Here is a 21,970-nt window from a genome sequence, read left to right as displayed (position 1 = left end):
CCCACGACCGACCAAAAAAAAAAAAAAAAGAATAGATCTCATGGTAATGTGAGGGCATCATATCCAGCCCTCAGCAAGGTGACAGAGAATAAATGCACACTACATGGTGGTTGTAACAAACTACTCATTATCTTCATTGACCTACAGAGCTAAAGGTCAGATTTAAAATAATGCCTATTAATAAGGACTAGTGGAACAGCAAATATGAGCTTTGCAGGGAGGCTGGTTAAGGTTAAGGCACTGAGAGCCATGCGCTGCAGCCAACCTGGAGGATGAATGCGTAGAGGACCCAGAGAAATAGCACTGTAACCATGCAGGGCACATGCTAAACAGACTTTCACATCTCCACAGTTTGCAAGCCAGGTCTGATTATTTACACTTGAAAGAGGGGGAACGTGAGATGTCACTTTCCTCAAGGCCCAAAGTTCTGAACTGTCCAGCTGCCACTCTAACCCGACTCTATGCCCAAGTTCACACCCTTTCTACTACAAGGAATCTCTGCCTTTAGATCCAGCCTCAATTTCCCCCCCTCTCAGCTTACTTGATCTAGAGGCTGACCTAATGATTTACATTCTTCTTCCAGATTAGGGTTGCCAGATAAAATATAGGATGCCCAGTGAATTTCAGATAAATAAGTGCTGTATTATCATAAGTACATTTCAAAATGTCAGATGAGACAGACTATTCAAAAATGACTCGTTGTTAACCTGAATGCAAGTATAATTAAATGCCCTAAGTTTCTATATGCCATTTTTCTGGCAACTCTGCCCTAGATGTCTGTGAGGGTAAATGGGGTCAGGGCTATGGATGACCAGAGAACAGGGACAGAGACCACAGAAGGGACAGGTGGCAAGGGCTGTCAGCCTCTGGGGCAGAGCTCTCCCAGGTCTGGTGGGGCCTGTGGCCCTTTGAGAGGCCAGATACTCAGTATGAAAGAGACAGGAGGCTGGGTCTGGGGAGATGCCAACTCTGGCTCTTGAGGGAAGTAAACAGGGCTATTTAGCTTTTGTGGCCTTGAGGCCTTTTTCTGTCTCTAAGGCCAGAAAACAGGCTTTTTAGCCTAAATCCAGATGTTAAAAACTTAAATGGAAGCTGTATTTATGGCTCAAAACCTTCCGGGAAGGTCTCACTAGAGCTGAGCCAAGGCAACAGGCTCCCCTGTCAGACTCCACCCTCCCTCCAGCCTACCCTGGGCCTGACCCAAGGCAGAGCCTGGGCCCTGGGGAATGGGCTTGGGGTGGATGTGGTGGGGTCAGGGCCTGCCCTCAGTTTCACACCTACTTCCTAGGCTCCTGGAGTGGAGCCCAACCAGGCCTGGCTGGCTGCAGAGGGGAAAGGGAGACTTCCTTAGGAGACTTTAAAAAATACTCAGGGGAGCTGTGCTCCCAAGGAGGCTGCAGTTTGCAGCTCCTCCAGCTCTGAGCCAGCTTCATGAGGCCTTCCTGGCTTTGCCTCAGCCTGGACTGGGAAGGTTGGGAGGCCAGGGGACAGGTGGTAACTTGGCCAGGGGACAGGTGGTAAACTGGAGCTGGATAGGAAGCCAGCATCCCCACACCTTTTCCAGCCAGAAGCTTTGCCTAGAATAAGGTCTTGGAAGAAAGGAGGACATACGAGAAGGAGCTACTGAAGAACCCATTTCCAGAGGGCCAAAGGTGGCAGAACAATGTCTTTCCTCCTGATGGGGAAGCTGAGAAGCATTGCTTGAGTGATCCAGGGTCTGGACCTAGAGCACACAGTTCCTAATGGCATGGTTAATCAGACACAGTGTCAGTCTGTTATACTCTGGATTCCCCACTTTTCTCTCCATCTTGATCCATCCCAATTTCATGGAATCCCATATGATGGGGTTGCTTTGTCCTTTTTGCCTATTATGGATGCTTCTCAGAGATCTTGGGTGCATGTAGGATGTGAATGGACCACTGGGTCCACACTTCCTTTCTGTCTCCCTTCTCTGTTTCTACACCTTTCTAGCTCTGTCTCTTGTCTCTGTCTTTCTCTGTTTCTATCTCTCTCTGTCCTTCCTCCAGTTTCTCTGTCTCACACTTTCTGGCGCCTCTTTGGCCTCTCCTGAAGCCCCTAAATCACTCTGAAATCCTTGCTCTTTGAAGCCTGATCTCCGCCCTTCCCCCTTCCCCATTCTCAGGCGGCGGCGGAAGCTGCCAGTGGCTGGCGGCTGGAGGGGAGGGGCTGGCTTGAGAGGACTGGCTCCCTCCTGGAGTTAATTAGGGAAAACGAGGAAAAGTCAAGGAATACAAAGGCTAGGGGAGGGAGTGGAGGAAGTGGGCAGCTGCGCTCTCCCACCCCGGCCCTCTTCCTATACGCCACCCCCTCCAGAAGGCTCTCAGCTTCCGCAGCTTGGGGATTTGAAAATGGAGGCTGTGGGTGTTGATAGAAAAAGACTGAAGTGTATCTCTGCACTTCCTTCTCTTACCCTCCCTTTCTTGCATTCTCTCTGTTACCCAAACATCAAAAATATTTCCTGCCTTTCCATTTCTCAATCCCTGGTTAGTGTCCCAGGATTACTCAGCTTCTCCAGCTTTAGTCAGTCTCTACTCGATCCCAAGGTCTGTGGTGGGAGCCAGGGGAGGCTGGGAGGAGCTCCCTGGGCAGTACCTTCCTAGGGCTTTAACTCTGCTGGGCCTCAGAGGAGGAATTAGGGTGAGCACAGGGAATTAGCAGTGAGCACAGAGTCAAACTGTCTCTTCCAGCAACCTCTGCACTTCCAGGGAGAGTGGAGGCCATTACACTGAGGAGGATGACAGCTATGACAGCAGCAGGTAGCATTTATTGAGAAGTTACTAAATGCCAGACACTGGATGAAGCACAGCCTCCTTTAATCTTCACCCAGAACCTGTGATCCATTTCCCTGCCTTTCAACATCGACCATATACACAAAGCACCCAGAAACCTTGTTCTGTTGCAACCCTATTAGGGAGTGTGGAAGGGCCCAAGTAAGCTAGGGCTATGATATATACTCCTCTGCATGGTAGTAGGAAGTTACTGACAATGATCTCTAATGTCACCAGGCTCAGACACTCAAGCTTATATCTGCACTGTACCTAAACTGTCTGGTCCTTGGGATTGTAGTCTTCCTAGTCTCACAGAATACACTGCCTCTCGGCCTCTGTTCTATCTCCTTTGTCTTTGGAGAAGGTGTAAGGTTCACGCTGCTGGCAATGACAGAAATGACTTTCCTCCAGCACACACTTGCATATTACTAGGCCTGAGTCCTGCTGTAACATATACTGTCTGGTATGGCCTTCTATGTTCCCTCGAGAGCCAAAATCACTGTTGAATCCCAGCTCGTTTCTCTCTTTTTTCTTTTGTGTGTGCTGGTTGTGTGGGCTTGAACTCATGGCCTGGGTACTGTCCCTAGGTGTTCTCCCCCTCCCCCCTTTCTCAAGGCAAGTGCTCTACTATTGTGGGCCACAGTTGCACTTCTGGCTTTTTTTGGTACTTACTTGGAGATGAGTATTGGGGTGGCCCCCCAATATTGGGGTCTGTGATCAAAGGAACGAGACTGAAACAAAGCGAAAGTCAGACAAAACTGTATTTCATGCCAAGCATCTAGAAACAGACTGACCGGTCAGGGCCACCTTGGCAGAGAGCGAACCTATCCCAGCTGCACGGGCTAACTTTTATAGGGAACAGGCCATGCAGTTTAGGCTGGCCAAACGCAGGTGGCCAGTAGCATTGCAACACTCGCACAAAATTACAGTTATGTTGGGCCACATGCAGGTGACCAATGAGGTTACAACTTATCTCTAAGCAGTTGTTTAAACTAGCCTACCACTTTGGTCAGTTTTGGCGCGTGGGTTTGGCCGGGGTGGAGGGGTGGGGAGAGGGGGATGCATTCCTTGGTGGGGGGTGTTACATATGAGCTCCTTAATGACGCATCCACCTGGCCTTTAGGCTCTGTTACCAGAGACTTGCAATCCACATTTTTCCTAAACTTGTAAACAAGATGGAGTTTAACCAGGGTGGAGTCACATAGGCTCACTGGGTCCTAACATTAAGATTGGGTCCCAACAATGAGTGTCATGGACATTGCTGCCCAGCTTCAAACTGAGATCCTCAGATCTCAGCTTCTTGAGTAGTTGGGATTATAGGGTTGAGCCACTGGCATCTGGCAAGGAATCGTGGCACTTTGATGCTGGATCTCAACTCTTCCCCTTTCTATTCCCAGGTCAGAAGGAAGCTAGGAATTGTAATAGTCAAATTACACCAGAAATGTAATCCTAGCTCTTGACAAACAGAGGCATGAGGTTTGTAACTTTGAGGTTACTAGCCCTGGCTACATAATGAGTTCCAGACTAGTTTGGGCTGCAAAGACTCTATCTTAAAGAACAAAAGAAAGAGCCAGGTGCCGGTGGCTCATGCCTGTAATCCTAGCTACTCAGGAGGCTGAGAGCTGAGGATTGCTGTTCAAAGCCAGCCCCGGCAGGAAAGTCCGTGAAACGCTTTTTTTTTTGGGGTGGGCGGTCATGGGGCCTGAACTCTGGGCCTGGGCGCTGTCCCTCAGCTCTTCAGCTCAAGGCTAGCGCTCTACCACTTGAGCCACAGCGCCACTTCTGGCTTTTTTCTTTTTGCTTATGTGGTGCTGAGGAATCGAACCCAGGGCCTCAGGCATGCAAGGCAAGCACTCTACCACTGAGCCACATTCCCAGCCCTCCGTGAAACTCTTATCTCCAATAAACCACTAGAAAACCGGAAGTGGCAGTGTGGCTCAAGCAGTAGAGGGCTCGCCTACAGCTGAAGAGTACAAGGACAGCACCCAAGCTGAGTTCAATCCCCACGACCGACCAAAAAAAAAAAAAAAAAAACAAAAGAAAGCCTGTAAGCACACACACACACACACACACACACACACACATGCACACACACCAGAACTATGGTTATATCACAAGCACTGGTCAGGGAAAGATAAGATTAGATAACCACTGCCTAGTATGGAAGCTAGAGTCTCCTACACGAAAAGTGAGGGCAAAAGTTTAGGGCCTGGGGTCCACCCTGAGAGAGAGCTACTAGCTAGCAGGTTATGAGCACTTACCCTTCACCAGGTGCTATTTAGGTAATTTACATAGAATTTCTTGTTTAGTTTTCACAAAAGCCATGGATATGCTTTCTTGCCTCCCTTTTGCAGATCATAATACTAAGGTGGTTAGATAAACTTCTATAGGATCACAATAAGAAAAAGAGCTAGAAGCCAGGCCTTGGTAGCTCATGCCTGCAATCCTAGCTACTCAGGAAGAAACCATCTAGAGGATCATAATGCGAAGCCAGCCCAGACAGAAAAGTCTGTGAGGTTCCATCTCCAAAACAACTAGCAAAAAGCTAGGCTAGAAGCATGGTTCAAGTGATAGAGTGGTAGTTGAACAAGCAAACCAAGCAAGGTTAAGAGCCTGAATTCACAAAATAAAAACAAAACACCCCTAGAAATCAAACCTAGGTTTTATCACTGTACTTGCTGATCCTTTCTTTGTCTTTGCAGAGGCTGCTGATGGAAGCTCCACCCTGGGAGGGGGTGCTGGCACTATGGGCTTGAGTGCTCGCTATGGACCCCAGTTCACCCTGCAGCATGTGCCTGACTACCGCCAGAATGTCTACATCCCAGGCAGCAATGCTACACTGACCAATGCAGCTGGCAAGCGGGATGGTAAAACCCCAGCAGGTGGCAATGGCAACAAGAAGAAGTCTGGCAAGAAGGAGAAGAAGTAGTGTGGAGGCCAGGCCTAGAGCCACAGGGCAGCCTCCCTCCCCAACCAGCTCAGCTTCACCTTACCTGTACCCAGGTCTCAGAATTCCAGGGCTCACCCCCAGGATATTGGTAGGGGCCAAGGCCATGCTCCCCTTGGGAAACAGAAACAAGTGCCCAGTCAACACCCCCCCTTTCTCTGCCCACAGGGGGAGTTGAATATGCAAGGGGAGTTCTGCTGGGAACCCCCATCCAATCAATTGCTGTATCTGTGGGGGTTGTGGGGGCACGTGTGGACACCAAGTACCATTTGTCACACGCCCTTTAGTTTCAGCTGAACTCCTCCATCTTCCAACTCAATTAGGCCATTTGTCCCCTGCCTCCCTCCTCCCCATCCCATCTTACTCTTAAAAGTTCCCTTGAACAAGGTGGTTGGGGGGTGTTGAGGTACCAGGTAACCTAAACAGGCTCATGGTTCTGAAGTTGGAAGAGCATCATGACCTCCTAGCCTCTCCTTCAGTTCTCAATTTTCCCCCAAAGCAGGGTTTGTTGCCAACCCTTTCACCTCCTTCTAGAGCAGAGACTCACGGTCAAGTTTTGGGGGATACAGTCACCATCCCCATGGTACTGATACTTGCTGGATTTAGGGAAGGCATTTTGCCACCAAGCCTCTTCCCAATGCCCTGGGGACCAGTCTTCTGTTTTTCATTGTTCGATGTTCCCAATGCATGCTGTGACTTCCCTAGCACTCCTCTAACAAGACTACATTGCATGTTCTGAGACAGTAGGGGGTGGTAAGATAAAGAAGGGAAGTGTATGTATGTATATGGCTGGGGGGGGATGGATGAAGGTTGGCCCAAGGTTACCAGGGGCTTGCAGAAGGCTCTGTATGTCCCCGAATACTAGCCAAATCCTCAAATTCCAGCCATAAACGCGTACTAGGCTGGATCCTCCATCTTCTATATTGGGTTCAGCCTAGGCAGCCAGCTTTGGGGGCTGAGCTACCGGGACCAATGGATTTAAACTGGCATTTCAGTCCAAGGAAGCTCTGAGTGGATTTAGGGTCAGGTCCTCTGGAGAGGTCAGAGGAACCTCTGTGGGTGCTGGGTACTCCAGAGGTGCCCCCCAGTGGAAGGGTCCATGGAGCCCCAGTGGGAAGGAAGGCCCAAGGAGGCCATTCTTGATCCCTAGATTGGGGCCAAAGGAGCTAGAGCAGGGACCAAATGGACCGAAAGTCTCAGCCCATCATGGGGCTTCTCCAGGCAAGGTCCTTGCCCTCTTCAAGCCTCTTTTAAACTCTCCCTGCCAGGTGCCCTTTCTTCTCGGTGAAGGCCACTGCCCAGGGCCCTCCTCCGCCCCCTAGTGGCCAGAGCCTGGTTAAAGTCCCCCAGTGCCTCCTTGTGTATAGACTTTCCCCTCCCCACTCCCTTCTGCCCCTGTGGTCCCGCTCATCCAGCGGGGCCTCTAGAGAACCCTATCCCAGCCCTTACAGTATAGTGTAGAGCCCCCTCCCCCGGCTGGTGTAGAATAGCCGATAGTGTAGTGCGGTGTGCTTTTACGTGATGGCGAGTGGGCAGCGGGCGGCAGGCTGGCGCAGCCGTCTGTCCTTGAATCTGCCTGCGGCGGCCCGTGCTGTGTTTTGTGCTGTGTCCACGCGCTGCGGCGACCCCCCTCCCTGGTACTGACTCTTCTATAAGCGCTTCTCTTTGCATAGTCACGTAGCTCCCACCCCCAGTCCCTTCCTGTATCTCACGCAAGTTTTATACTCTAATATTTATATGGCTTTTTTCTTCGAAAAAAAAATAATAAAAAGATTTCTTCTGAAAGGCTGGTTGTTTCTGTTGGAGAAATGGAGTCCCTGGCATTTGTGTAGGAAAAAAAACAGGTTTGGGAAGATGACAGTTTGAGTCTTGGTTTTGTGTCATTGAGTGTGTGTGTGGGGGTGACAGAGAATGTCGCCGTGTCTACGGCTATCCAATATGGCTGTGCGTGCTTCCTACACCTTTGTGCATCTGTAACTGTGCGATGGGCTGGAAGAGTGCTTGTGCACCTGAATGCGGCGTGTGATGGGCTGGCGCGCCCGTCGTGGGGCGGGGAGCTTGACTGCCGCGTGTCCGTGTGCAATTGAGTGCGCAGTAATACGCTTGCGGCTGTCTGCGTTAGGCAGCAGTCTCCGGGCAGAAGAGGAGCCCCTGTGCGGGCGGGGCGGCGGTGGGGGTGGGGGCTGGTCGGCGCTGGGCCAGCAGCGCTGAGGACGCAGGGTACGCTTCCTTAGCGCATGTCCCTTTCCACTAACATTACCACCCCGCCCCCTCAGCGCGCACTGGCTAGGGCTTAGGAAGATGGATTCTCTCTTCCGCCTCCATCCACACACCCTCAACCCGCCCCCCACTGCCTAGAGGCTTGGGGGAACACCGCAACGTGGGAGGGAATGAATGCAGGGGGGAAAGCGGAGGCGATTCTCTCTCCAGGCTGAGTCCACAGCCTGGGTCTCAGGTTCCCTATTTGGAATTTGAATTTCTGTTCATGGCTCTAGGAGGGCATCCCTTTCTGGAGGGGGTAAAGAGGACTGAAAGGACGTGCAGGAAGAAATGACAGACCCAGCTCGCCCCATCCTCCCACCTCTGGGGTGCTTCTCCATTCGCCCCCCCCCCGCTGTCCCATCCCCCACCCCTCAGAGCACATCGATTTGCTAGGTTGCTGCAGTCCCTTGAAAACGCCGAAAAAGGGGAAGGAGGATCAGGAAGAGACGGGCAGAAACGCTTTGGGGTTATTAGGAGGGTCAGCGAAGGTTTGCCCAAGTCCAGAGCAGGGGGAGGCGGTCTCTGGGCTTTTCTCCATTAGGATTCTCTGAGGCAGGTTCTGCCGCCTCAGGTCTGTTGTCATGGAAACCAAGCCTTCCAACCGAGCATCTGGAGGCGACTTTCTTGCTTGGGAGGAAGGGTGGCTTGCAAGCTGAGATGGGAGCAGAGTTTTGTTTCTCTGCTGGGGTGCAAAGGGGCGTGCAAAGGGGCGGGGTGCCGGGCGCCTGGGTTCTATTCCAGGCGTAGCAGCAGACGGGGAGAGCTCATGAGCAGCAGTGGTTGGTCCCCTAATTGGTATGTGTGCCTGTAAATGTCTGAGCCAGAAACCCAGGGCCTGGGAGAGGAAGGGTGGAGGCAGGCAGCCACCCCCACACCTCTGGCTATAACGGGGAGGCAGCTGCCCCAGCCGGCATTGGGACTATTTAAAGGGCTTTTTAGAGGCTGCACAAGTGGGTTTGCAGTCCTCTCCAGGTCCCTCCCTGTCCATACTAGACGTGCTTATTGCTGTAAGGTTTGCATGGTCCATAGTGGCAAGTCATCTGGAGTTCGACCTCCTGCTCTGACCTCTGCAAGATGAGCCCAGCTTTCCAGCCCTAGCCTTAATGCCCTCTAGCCTAGAATGTGGTCAGAGGTTCCTGAACTGCCAAGCATGGGAATGGGAATCAGATGCTCTGCTTTGCACAGGAGGCACAGGTAACCATAAGTAAACGAGGACATCTGGGGATGTGGAGAAGTGAGGAGATTTAAGAATTAAAGGGCTCTAAGCCAAGAGGTAGAACTGTTGAAGAGCCATGAACCTGGACTGATTACCTTATTTCATTAATGAGAGAAAATGATCCTGAGGCAAGATCTGCCATTCAGAAACACCATGGAATAATATATTGACCTGGGCCCTGGGCCCAAGTATAGTGTCTGATAGCTTTAGTTTTTGCCTAGTTTATCAGGTAAACCAGAGATGTGACACAGAAGAATCAGAGGCACCCAGACTGGAGTGAAGAAGGCAGCTGGCACTGTTTCAATGCTTTATTAACTGTTGGAAACAAACCCATCAGACAAGAGGTGATGGCACCCCAGAAGCCCCAGAGGTGAGGCGAACAGGTTTGCGTTTGTCCCCTTACTTTTTTTTTTTATTATTAAATGCATCTTACTAAAGTAGATTTAAAAAAGAAAGGGCCAAAGCCCCAGATGTCATCGAGCAAGGGGAAGTAGGTGACCCAGGGGAGCGACAGCCTTCCTGTCCCATAGTCTCTCCAGGAATCATTCAGAGGAGCTTCCAGTGCCCCTTCAGACACAAGCTTAGCAACCCAACCTTCCTTGCTGGCCACAAAGCCCCTTCTGTAGGTGCCCTCAGGTCTCCTAAGCTCCCCCTGGGCTAACAGCTCTAATTCTGGGCCAAACCCAAACAGTGCCACTCTCAGTAGCTGTGGTTTGAAAGCTGCAAGGAGCATGAGGGCAAAACTGTCACCCTTAGCCAGAGAATGTGAGCTTCCTGATCCTGAGGTTGGGCCACCAAGCAGTTTGGTTTGCACACTATGCAGATGGGAGCAAGGGTACAGTGTGCAGGATACCCTCTCTCACTTCCCAGCGTCTAGTTAGCTTCTGCACATTTGGCTTGATAATTAAATTCATAAACTGTGGCCCCAGAGCTCCTGCTATTCTGAGGACCTGGCTTAGCCCAATCAGAGGAGACTCATCTTGGCCCATAAGTGGTGCTGGGAGTGATCTGCCTTGGCCTCAGAAGTTTTAAGGGCTGAGGCCAAGGTCTAGGGCATGTTCAGGATGGAAGCCAAAGAAGAATCCTCAGGAACTCCTGAACCTACATCAAAACCTCTTACATTATGGAAGGGGAAGGGAAAAGGAAGTTATCTTAAAAAATTTTTTTTTCATACAAAAATAGATCCATATGCAAAACAATTTCTCAGCCAGGAGGCTCCACCTCCCATATCCTTGGAGACAGAGGGTTAGGTGCTGGGATGGTGAACTATATAGCCTATCTCCAAATGAGATGCACCAAAGCTCTCTAGGGAAGGCGTGAGAAGAGACCTTGGCTCAGTGGCCTGGGGGCTGGTGCAGAGGGTCCAGGGAAGCAAGGGCATAAAGCATAGCAAGCAGCAGGCTGGGGGCAGGCCCCATGCTGTTACTATGCCCTGTGGGCTCAGGCCTGGGGCACAGTGGAACAAGTGGTCCAGAGCCTTGTTTAGGAGGTTTTTCCCAAGAAGGTGGGGTTAAGGGTGGGATTTGCTCCCCTGCTTCCTCAGAAGCAATTCCCAATGCCACAGCACTAGTAATAAATAATAGCCAGGAAGAAGAGCCGAGGTGATAGCAGTAAGACGAGGGATCTACCCATAGGTTCACAAGCCCCATGCTGTTTCTCAGGGCCAGAGAAACCACAAAAGAAAAGCACAAAATCAGCAAGATTGACCTAAGGGAATGCCCACTATAAAGTCGGGCTGAGAAAAGCAGGCTGGACCTTGCCTGAGACCAGGCCCTCTGGGTAACAGAGAGGAGACAGGGTTAAGGCAGCACACACAGACCCTGCTTTGGTAACGACAGCCAGGGCTGGCTGGGTTGGGCTCAGACCTCCCCACACTGCCCTTTTCCTCTGGCCTCCAGGCAGCTGAAGCTGTAGGTGTTCAGAGGGCAGCAGGCCAGGCAGAAAGGCAGGGTCAGGTGGTAGGAATGGCCGCCTCAGAGGAATGTCCCCTTGGCCCTTTAGGCACATGCTTCAGGTGCACAGTCCGGGATCCATTTAGGAACTGCCATGGCCACAGAGCCCAGTTTAACTTGCACGGCCAACCAGCTCCTTGGCTTCCTCAAGGATTGTGGGGATTCCTTCACTGTTCTTGGGCACCTTGGCAGGAACAGAAGACATGGCATCGTCCTTGGTCAGCTCCGAAGCTAGCAAAGATGTGACTGCACACCCGGCCTTTCTGTTGGCTGCAAGAGAAGACATGACAGATCTGTCCATGGAAGACTCATATTCCTAATTTCTTTTTTCTTTGTGCTGATCCTGGGGCTTGAACTCGGGCCTGGGCTCTGTCTCTGAGATTTTCTGCTCTACCACCAGAGCCAAAGTTCTACTTTTGGCATTTTTTTTTTTTTGGTAGTTTAGTGGAGATGAGAGTCTCATAGACTTTCCTGCCCAGGGGAGACTTTGAACTGTGGTCCTTCTATTTCTTTCCACCTTTACAGCAGATACGCAGCAGAAGCCATGCACATATGGCTGCCTTGTCTAGTTCACACATAGGCCCTTTACTTTGAAAATGGAGGAACAGAGCCTCAACATGTGGGGTAGTTTTAAATGGAAAAGAATGTAAGAATATTGTATAAAAGGGCAAATCTTGTCCTTGCTCCCTTGTGTGATGATGGTACCAAGATCTAAATACAGCTACACAGTAGGAACTGGAGAGAAAAAGTACTCAAAGTCCATTTTCTCATCATAGTTTACTGGAATTAAATATGCTAAAGCTTAATAGGTAATATTTTTTTCAGTGGTCTACTGAAGAAAGCTGTTAAGCCAAAACACATGCCAGCTGCAGAAAGGCTGTTACTTAGCAGAAAGTGGCCCTACATAGACTAAGATAACAACACCTGTAAAGAAAAGCAACAACACTAATATTGCATGCATATCACATGTTCCTCCCCATGTCTGCTTCTTTTCCACCTCTCAAGGACTCTATAAGGTATAGGGGTGTGTGTGTGTGTGTGTGTGTGTACTTATGTTCTCCTAATGCATGCATTGTATGGGAAAAGATTAATGTATGCCAGAAGTCAGGAGATCAAGGATGGCCAAGAGGGGATGCAGATCTCAACCCAAGTGACTAAGGAATTGTGAAGTTCTAGTTGCCATCACACAAAGGAAATGAAAAACCAATCAACCATTGAATTTCTCTTCAACTGTATTCATTTATGGAATTCAGACTTAGGATCTTATCTGGCTGCCCTTTGGTACCAGGCCCATTTCATAATGTCCTCTCTTCTCCTGTCTTAGAAGCAGTACAGAGAGACTACATGTACCCAAAGAGCAGCCTAGCTGAAGAAGACAGATACAAAAGGCCATATATGCCATGATTCCATTCAGCCTAGGCAAATCCACAGAGATAGAAAGCAATGGTTGAGAGAGGGGAAGAATCAGAAGTGACTGCTAATTACCAAAGACAGAAAAGTGTTGGAGGAGAAAGACGTTTACCCCGATTTGAACATTACAGAGTATGTGTACATGCACTGAAATATTACTAGGTACCCAATATATTTTTTATGTATCATTTTTTTAAAAGTGATGGTTTGGAGATTAAAAAAAAAGTTCTATAATTAAACAGTGATTGAAGTTGCATGTTCTTGTGACTGTACCAAAAACTTATGAATCACACCTTTTAAAATGAATTTTAGACATAGTAAGTAATTATAATTCAAATTTTAAAAGAGAGACAACTTTTCCTGGGGACCTGGAAAAGCTGGAGTGAACTAAAACCAGTTCCTTAAGGAAGAGTAGATGAAAATTAGTCTAGTACTCCTAAATGAAAGCTGCAGGATGTGAGCAGCAAGGAAGAGTCCAGAGGAGCCATGAACAAAGTACCTCCTTTGGACCAGCAAAAAGCTTGAGGTAGGCAGAACCAAGCAGGGTCAGAGAGGCCAAGTCTTCAGAAGAGCTGTCAGGCTCTCTGCAGAGCCATGACCCAGCACTACCCTTTCACACTACAGGTCATGCAGGGAGCACACAGCATGCCCACAGGTTACCAACTTAAAGGTCTCTTCCTCCTTCCCCTCTTCCTCTTCCCCAAAGCACAAAAGGTTATCTACCAAGAGAAGAAAGAACAGTGAAGACCCTGACGCATGCAATAGAACAGAGAGGTGTGATCTGCACTCCAGGGTTTCCACCTGCCACTGTGGATTACAAACACCAACACTACTACCTCAGCCACTGAGGTGAGGAAGAGCAACCCACTTGAGTGCAACTATAGTGGCAACATGTGGGCCCTCCTACCTTCTTTTATTTATTTTTTTTTGTGGGGGGGTCTGGTCGTGGGGCCTGAACTTTGGGACTGGGCGCTGTCCCTCAGCTCTTCAGCTCAAGGCTAGCGCTCTACCACTTGAGCCACAGCGCCACTTCCGGGTTTTTTCTTTTTGCTTATGTGGTGCTGAGGAATTGAACCCAGGGTCTCAGGCATGCAAGGCAAGCGCTCTACCACTGAGCCACCTTCCCAGCCCCTTCCTACCTTCTTATTCTCTCCTTACTGGCAAAATCTTCCAGAGGCCAGCTTCAAACCTTTTCAGCATTTCCTCTCTTTTCTAAAGTGTGCACTACTCCAGAGCCTCATTCCTCATCTTCCAAAAGGTAATGGATGGATCACTACCCCTTTACTGTTCTCTTAAATTCAGACTGCAGAAGTTGAGAAGTATCACAACTATTAGTGTGTATGTGTGTGTGTATGTATGTATGTACACATGAACACCTGAGTGTATCTGGCTCTAGTGGATATCTAGTGTAGGTGTTAAAATAACACCTGTCTTATAGAACACCTGCCCGGGGTATGGCAAGTCTTAAGTTGATTATTTCCTTGGTTTCTTCCTCTATAACTTAGAAGACTCCTTTGGTTTCTAATTTAATGGTGCTTCAGGATTTTTCTACATCAAGAAGTTTTAGCCAGGTGCTGGTAGCTCAAGCCTATAATCCTAGCTCCTAACATGTGAGGATCTTGGTTTGAAGTGAGCCAGTGGGTACACTGGGGATGAACATGATGTGAGCCAATGTCAGGGATGGGAAAGCTCTAGCTGTAACTGGCAACAGAATCAACAGAACCCAAGCATCCTAGCTACCACTCTGTCCCATAAGGCCACCATTAGGCTGAGAAAAAACCAACCAAGGAAAACTGCCTTCTTCCTTTTCTCCTGATCTTTAGCCTAAGTTATGACTACTAAAAAGTAGCCACAGAACAAAGTCTGCATTTTTTTTGACTAAACAGATGGATGTGAGATTATTCATTTGTTCACTTATAAGAGAATGGGCTCTCAGACTAGGGGGAAGGGGTAACAAGACAAACTTGAGGTACTGGTCAAAGTTCTCTAAGGCTAGATTTCTAGAAGTTGGGGGTGGGCTAGGATAAAAACATCTCCAAAATTAACCATGTAATACTAGGAGTATAGTTAGAGATTAATGATTTGGAAAAGACCCTTATAAAACAAAGGCTAGGTAGGAACCACTCCTTAGGAAGAAGTGCTCTTTTTAACTGTATTTTTTTTTTTTTGTCTTTTCTTTTTTGGTACTGGGGATCAAACCCAGGACGTTGCAATTGCTAGGCAAGCGCTTTGCCACTGAGCTACATCCCAGCCCTGAAGTGCTCTTTTTAATAAGCTTCCTTAGGGAAGAGGAAACTAGGACAGATGGGACAATCATTACCATCCTAAATAACTCATTTCTGTCTAAAGCTCTCCTAATTATACTTCCCACCCTATTTTTACAAAACAGATGAAAGAGTAAGTAGTGGTATAGGATCATTGTTATTCACCTTGTATATAGACCCGGAGGGGGGGGTGGTCACCAGAAAAATCTCCCTGAAGTCATTTCACCATGTCCAAGACATATGAAAGAGTATTTCTGGCCCACACATAGAGGCCAATGTCATCATTTGTCTAATCAATCATGTAGACTCAGTGGAAATAGCCCTGGACATGAATTCACAAAAGGAGACTATAGTCATGGCTCTATCATTAGCCAAGTGTACAGATCTTGGCAAGACCTTAATTCTTTTTATCTATAAGCAGGTCAGATACTAATCACTAGGTTCTTTAGAGCTAACCTAGACAGTTCTATTAGTGTAGGCCTGCTAGGAAGTGGAAGAGGGAAGGAAAGGAGAGAGAGCAATATATTTCTTTTTCTCTTGTCTTATATCACAGTGAGCAAGCGGCCAGTGTATGAGAGGTTACAATTCAGTTATGGAGATAAAAGTTGAGTCACTAAAACCACAAGCTGACTCAATCATGGGCCAGAAATAGCAGCTGAAATACAATCACATGAATTCTTCCCCTTTACACTTAAACCATTGTTCTCCCACACCCTGTAGACCATAGCAGTTTAAATGCTGCTTGTAATGAACAGCCCTGATAGTAACTCCTCTCTTCCAGCTCCTCAATGGGTCTCTGTCTACTGGTTACTCCCTCCCATCTCCAGAGACCGGAAGATTTTAACATTCCTGCAGACTCTGGGGAAAAGGCCAGTGTCTGTGAATAGGGACAGCTGCCTCCTTGGGAATGGAAAGACTGTTAGGAAGATATGCTTGACAGTGATTCTAGCTCTTTGGCTCTGAGCAATCAGAGGAAGTTAAGAGTGAGCTAGACAAGGGATGGAACAGTTGGGTCCAGAAGCCCTACAGAGAAACCTAGGCTGCTGGAGCCTTAGTACTTAAGAGAATTGTGCCTTCTAAGTTCCAATCTCTCCTTTCTTCTCTTAATCCTACTGCATGGCATTAAAAAAAAATACTAGTACTGGAAAGCACCTTAGAAAGCATTCTAGTTTCTTATTTTATACAAAAGAAAACATAGAGGTACTTCTTTAAGGTAAACCTTAAAGCACGAGAACTAGATCTGACTTGGGGTCTTTTTTATCACACCCTAGTCCTGTGTGCTCTGCACTCCAGCTTCATGCCTAACCTTCTCTTTATGTTCAGTGTGAGGCCACTTTACTTTATATGAAAGTACCACAGTCTAAGAAGCTTGCCAGAGAAAAAGAGTTGCCTCCACAAAGAGCTTCTCCCAGACACCCTCAGAGTGCTTAGCATACCCTGAGACAGACAAGGGTACAGGCTAGAGTGACACCCATGTAATTCTCATCTTCCTCTTTTCAATTCAGCATTCTCTCTCTGTCCTCCCCCTTTTTCTCCCTTGCTCCATCCATCTCCTGCCCCATTCTCCTCCTTCTCTCTGTTTTCCCTCTTAACCTTGGACAGTATTTTGACTAATTTAGGTTGTTCTGTGCTGAAAGGGTAGGTTCTGACAAAATCCCTGCTTCCGCTGCCTGGTTTTCCACTTGGAAAGAAGTAGAAACAGGGCCTCCCAAGTATAGGGAAGCCACTGATGTCTGGCTTCTTGTGTACAGGAAGCATCTGGGATTCTAGTATAGCTTCACAGGAAAAGGTTTAAAAAGGGAATTCCCCACTGAAGTTGAATGTAGGCTGGAGCTTAGCTGAGAGAAACATGGAAGACAGTGTAGTAAGATGAAGTACTTTTCATTAGACTTAATATTTAGTGTTTTTGTTGTATTTAATGTTAAGCCAAACCACATTGCATGGTGGGTGGAAACAATGCCGTGGAAAGTTCTAAAGACTACATACCAAATAGTATTACTAGCCATGTCTTCCACCCAAATGCCTGTCTATGACTGAATGCTCTAACTCAGTGAGTTCTAAGTTCTTCATCCCTACTTCTCCCTTCTAGCAATCTAGTTCTAAGGGGATGACCCCTAAAATGAGTATGAGTTTTCTTTTTAAAGTCTTACAGAATATCTCTCAGAAGGATATATTCAGAGTATAGGGAGAAGTCAGCCATCACATATGAAATGCATAGTGATCTATGAAATTTGGGCCAGGGCACTGAGTTTATGTAGGTTGGTATACTCTGAATCCCTGATCCTTCCTAGGCTTTGACAGGCATTGTAGATCCTAGAGACATCACTGTATTAAAAGCTTAGCACTAGCCAGGCGCTGGTGGCTCACGCCTGTAATCCTAGCTACTCAGGAGGCTGAGATCTGAGGATCGCGGTTCAAAGCCAGCCCGGGCAGGAGAGACCGTGAGACTCCTATCTCCAATAAACCACCAGAAAACCGGAAGTGGCGCTGTAGCTCAAGTGGTAGAGCGCTCGCCTTGAGCTGAAGAGCTGAGGGACAGCGCCCAGGCCCAGAGTTCAAGTCCCATGACCGACAAAAAAAAAAAAAAAAGCTTAGCACTGCCCCAAACTAGATATACAATTCTTCTCTTTACAATAACCTTTAAGTAAAGTACAAAGCACAAAGTACAAAGCCTATCAGCTAGTAAGTAACCTCGCTTTAACTCCCTCACAAGAAGGAGTCTTTAGTGATGTTTTGATGTAACTCTCATCCTTCAATCTGGGAAAGAAGCCATCATTCCTAGCCCCAAAGGATCCTCAGTAGATACAATGATACAGGTCATCCCCACATGGGGAGCAGCCTTGGCTACATCTTTTGAACTACCCATTAATTCTCATCCTAATGCCTGGATTATTTATATGTCCTATGTCCATAACTTTTTAGAGGCTCTGGCTCAGTGTAGAGGAGGTTGCACTGAGTGGGGAAGGCAAGGATAATGGAGTGTAAGTGCATCCAAAGAAGAAGGCAGTTCTTTGACCAAGCACAATCCTTGAGATGTTCCTCTATTCTCTTACATTTGAGGACAATGACATCTTACTACCTCTTGCATTTTTTTTTTGTCAGTTGTGGGGCTTGAACTCTGGGCTTGGGCGCTGTTCCTGTGCTCTTCGGCTCAAGGCTAGCACTCTACCACTTGAGCCATAGCGCCACTTCTGGTTTTCTGGTGGTTAATTGGACATAAGAGTCTCATGGACTTTCCTGCTTGGGCTGGCTTTGAACTGCAATCCTCAGATCTAAGCCTCCTGAGTAGGATTACAGGTATGAGCCACCTGCGCCTGGCCTCTTACAGAATTTTATACTTGCTACTAAGTTGAAAATAAGGTCTTTGACTTTTCCTTTGTATTTTAATCTATACCTAATACATGGTTCTCTATTTAGGTCAATTATTTTTTCATGTACACAAATGCCCACTAAGTCCTTTCAATGTCGTAAAGCATGGTTTCCTTGTTTCAAATTTCTAGAAAAAATATGAGTCAAATGAATTGATTTGTTACCAGTTTTCTCTTTAGAACTTTCTATTGTGGAAGAAAAAAAGACTAGATAATCCACTCTCCATGCAAAAATAGGAGAAGTTTCTAAACCCTAGAGCATCATTATCTGCTCTTTAGTCCTATACTTGCAGTACCAGGAGTACAGAGGTTTCACACTCTTCAACAACCAGGCTGGGTTCCATTTGCTTACTTACCCTGACGGGGTCCTCGCTTCCGTCGGAATGCTGCTCCTGATTGCAAGGCTTCTAGAAGACTGTCCATCACACCCGTCTCATCACCCTCTGTCATGAAAAAAGATAGAGAGGTAAACTCTTTAGTCAGATCTACCTGTCAAATGTCAAGCTTCCCATGAAATGCCTATTGCTTGGCTTCACTCTCTGACAATGGCTGACAGCTCTGAAAAGTCAAGGAAGGCCCAATCTCAAGTCTTACAGGCCTATGTTTACTTGTGTTTAAAAGTGGTGAAAATGCTTCATGCCAACTATTCTGTGCAAACCTTGGGATATTTTCCTTCATTGCTACCTTCTCTATATTCACCAGTAAATACAGTACAGTATCATACAGTAAATGACAAAACTGTCTCTTTAGACTAGATAAGCAGAGAGTCTGCAATTGTGAAATTAATAATCAATTATGCCACCCAAGGTGACACATGCTTGTACTCTCAGCTCTTCAGGTGGAGGCAGAAGGATTGCAAGTTAGAGACCAAGCGAGACTCCCCTCCCTCCCCAAAAAATCCACAACAAAACAAACAAAAAAGGCAACTGTATCACTCCTTTGTCCTACAGTGTTTTACTCTAATATACATCAACCTCTTCATGAATGCTCTCATTCAGAGAGGGTAATTGTTACTTCAATTCAGTACTGCCTCCAGTGGCTGCAATCTTCCTGAAGCCAGTTCTGCTTTTAAGAGAATCAGGCAGCCTGGCTGGAATACAAAGAGTTAAAGCAGAATCCTAGTTGCAGCCTGGCTCAGTTTCCATGGTAACAGCTCAGGATAGTGAAATCTGAAACTGTGAAATCCCAAGGAGCAGGTTGGCTGCCAGCTGTAAGAAGGGCTCATTGCCCCTAGCGCCACCTGCTGTCTGAATATTACCAGTGCAGTTGACCTACATTCTAACCTCACTTGCTTGACCCAAGTACCATGAACAGGACAAGGTCTGGGTCCACTACGCCACCTGTTGACCGGGTGTGGCCCTTATCCCATACGTCAAACAGACTCCATCCTCCCTAGGGCACCCTAGCCAATTCAGAGAAAAACCCCAGATTGAATGGGATGATGAAGGATACTTGGTGTGACCTTCAATGGCATTATTGGAACAAGTTTGCTATTTATATTCAACTGAGGGCACTACTTTGGAGAAAAGTGTAATAGAGGTATTATAATAGCCCTTGCCACTTGCGCTCAGCAAAGAAAGCAAGCACCATGATTTCTAACAGATTGAGAAGCATTCCCTTGCAGAAGGCTCATGGCCCCCCAGGTTCAGCTCAGTGCCATGAGCAACATATGCTGTATTTGCTGTATTTCCGCTGCCTGGGAGGAGAGGGGGCAGGGAATCTACAGCAGGAAAAAAGCAGAGACAGGAAACAAGAGGGCCAGTAATTGAGACCATATGGTTCAACAAAGACATGCTTCTGGTAGTGAAATAAGAGACTGCTGAAAGTCTCTTATAAGGAGAGGGCAGCCAGCTCTCTATTCCTTTCCAGAAGCTGTCCGTTTAAGATCTCATAGGTATGTGTAATTCTGCTGAGGTCCTAGGGACACTATACTTAGAAAAATAAACCAAAAGGGAAGAGAAGCTCCTATTCAAAGGTAGAAAGAGAGTCAAGAAAACACTTTTAGGAAAGAACCCAAAAGACTTAATGGAGGAATTGAAAACAGGCCAGAAGAAGCTTTGAATGGAAAGAAGGAAAGAGTACAAGTTATAATAATATTAACTCACAAGAGAGGTGAGATATAATGTGAAACCAGCAAAGGAAAGGAAAATTAGACTGTGTAAGTAACTGAACTGAAGTTGAAATCCAGCATCAAGATTTCAGTGGAAAGCTTGCCAAGAATCACTTGCTCAAACCTAAGACATTCTTTCTGGCCTCTGGATTTTAGAGAAGTCTCCCAAACATTCCTTTCTCAACTCATCAGTCATTCTGCACTTCTTACCTGCGTTCATATCTATGAGCTGCTCTCTCTTCTGTTGCTTCTCTAGTCTTTCCTTCTCTGCCTTCTCCTTGGCTAGCTTTGCTCTTCGCATCTTTTCTTCTGTTTCCCGTCGCTTCTGGTTCTCCTTGACTGCTTGCTGGAGTTGGGAGAGGGAGGGAGGGGGAAGGAAGTAGACATGGGTATAGCCAACACCAACTAATGTAAACCCTGCAGGAATTTAACAAATAGCCCTTGCTCACCAAAAACATATTCCTAAAATTGTGCAGATCCATGAAGAATTCTTCCACAGTCAACTTCTTGGGATCAAAGACAAAGTAGTCACCTAGCTCCTTATACAAAGTCTCCATATTAGAATGCATCATCCTCAGCTTGTTATACTGCTCCTGTGCATCCTTAACAAAGCTGTACGTCCAGAGTAAAGAATCAAGACCAAGAAGCACACAACCACTCCCCAAGCTCAGAGAATTACTCAGACACGCACACTGACACACAAAAGATGTCCAATAACATTGTTCATGATGGCAAACCACAGAAGCAATCTAAGTATCCATAAGAGTGGAATGGTAAACCATAATCTATATCACACCTATAGAATGGGAAACGGCAATTAAAAAAAAAGGCTATTGTGCAGACTATTGTAGAAACATGGCTAAGATATATTCGGCAAAAAGCTACACAATGCCATTTTTTTGTAAAAATCAGAGGCAGAGGTTACCTTTGCAAAGGGGAATGAGTGGAGAAAGAGTGTGTCATGGCAATAGCACAGAGTAGAAGAATTGAGGGGGGGATTTTTAGTTTATCTGTATTGTTTACTTTCACTTCTACAACAGTGAGAAACTTCTCAGGACCATGTATGTATTTAAATGAAAAAAATTTTTAAAAATTTAAACATTGCTATAATTGAGCCCTTTCCCTTACAGGAAGCTTTTGGGGTTTTTGTTGTTCTCTCTGTCTCTGTCTGTCTCTGTCTCTCTGTGTCTATCTCTCCCTCTCAGGGAGCAACTGTTGGTTTAAGAAAGGATATAGTCATTTTTTCAACAAACTTGTCTTTTTCTTCTATGGCAGCTGGGAAATTCTGAATATCACGTTCCACATCAGAAATTTGTTTCTTCATCTGGTCTAGGTTCTTTTGCAAGTTTTCAGCAGAAACTACAGGAAACAAAAGTGAACAGCAAGAGCTTACTGGTAGTTTCAGCCGGAAGACCCCATAAGTTCACTCTCCAGACTGTCTACACATCCTGGTATTTAGGAGGCACTTTATTTATTTATTTATTTTTGGTCTGGTTGTGGGGCCTGAACTCTGGGCCTGGGCGCTGTCCCTCAGCTCTTTAGCTCAAGGCTAGTGCGCTACCACTTGAGCCACAGTACCACTTCTGGCTTTTTTCTTTTTGCTTATGTGGTGCTGAGGAATCGAACCCAGGGCCTCAGGCATGCAAGGCAAG

The 21,970-nt window shown here is 47.0% G+C and overlaps 2 protein-coding genes across 3 annotated transcripts in view; one reads left to right on the top strand and one right to left on the bottom strand.

Moving 5' to 3' along the window:
- Pcdhgc5 (protocadherin gamma subfamily C, 5) overlaps window positions 1-7,515 on the top strand; it is a 24,835-nt gene extending 17,320 nt beyond the window's left edge. The window contains 2 exon segments of the mRNA XM_013020342.1: window positions 3,666-3,680; window positions 5,450-7,515. Of these exon segments, the coding sequence (XP_012875796.1) occupies window positions 3,666-3,680; window positions 5,450-5,718 (284 nt within the window). The 3' untranslated portion in view covers window positions 5,719-7,515.
- A 1,992-nt stretch (window positions 7,516-9,507) lies between these two features.
- Diaph1 (diaphanous-related formin 1) overlaps window positions 9,508-21,970 on the bottom strand; it is a 99,125-nt gene continuing 86,662 nt past the window's right edge. For both annotated transcript variants that reach the window (XM_013020424.1, XM_013020425.1), the window contains 5 exons: window positions 21,553-21,677; window positions 20,768-20,932; window positions 20,529-20,664; window positions 18,565-18,651; window positions 9,508-11,436 (listed from right to left, as the gene is read on the bottom strand). In XM_013020424.1, the coding sequence (XP_012875878.1) occupies window positions 11,279-11,436; window positions 18,565-18,651; window positions 20,529-20,664; window positions 20,768-20,932; window positions 21,553-21,677 (671 nt within the window). In that variant the 3' untranslated portion in view covers window positions 9,508-11,278. The remainder of the gene's footprint in view (window positions 11,437-18,564; window positions 18,652-20,528; window positions 20,665-20,767; window positions 20,933-21,552; window positions 21,678-21,970) is intronic.

Source organism: Dipodomys ordii, unplaced genomic scaffold (assembly GCF_000151885.1).
Source record: "Dipodomys ordii isolate 6190 unplaced genomic scaffold, Dord_2.0 Scaffold50, whole genome shotgun sequence".
NCBI lineage: Eukaryota > Metazoa > Chordata > Mammalia > Rodentia > Heteromyidae > Dipodomys > Dipodomys ordii.
The sequence above is the reverse complement of the archived record's forward strand: the minus strand, read 5'-3'. Positions and strand labels throughout refer to the sequence as shown.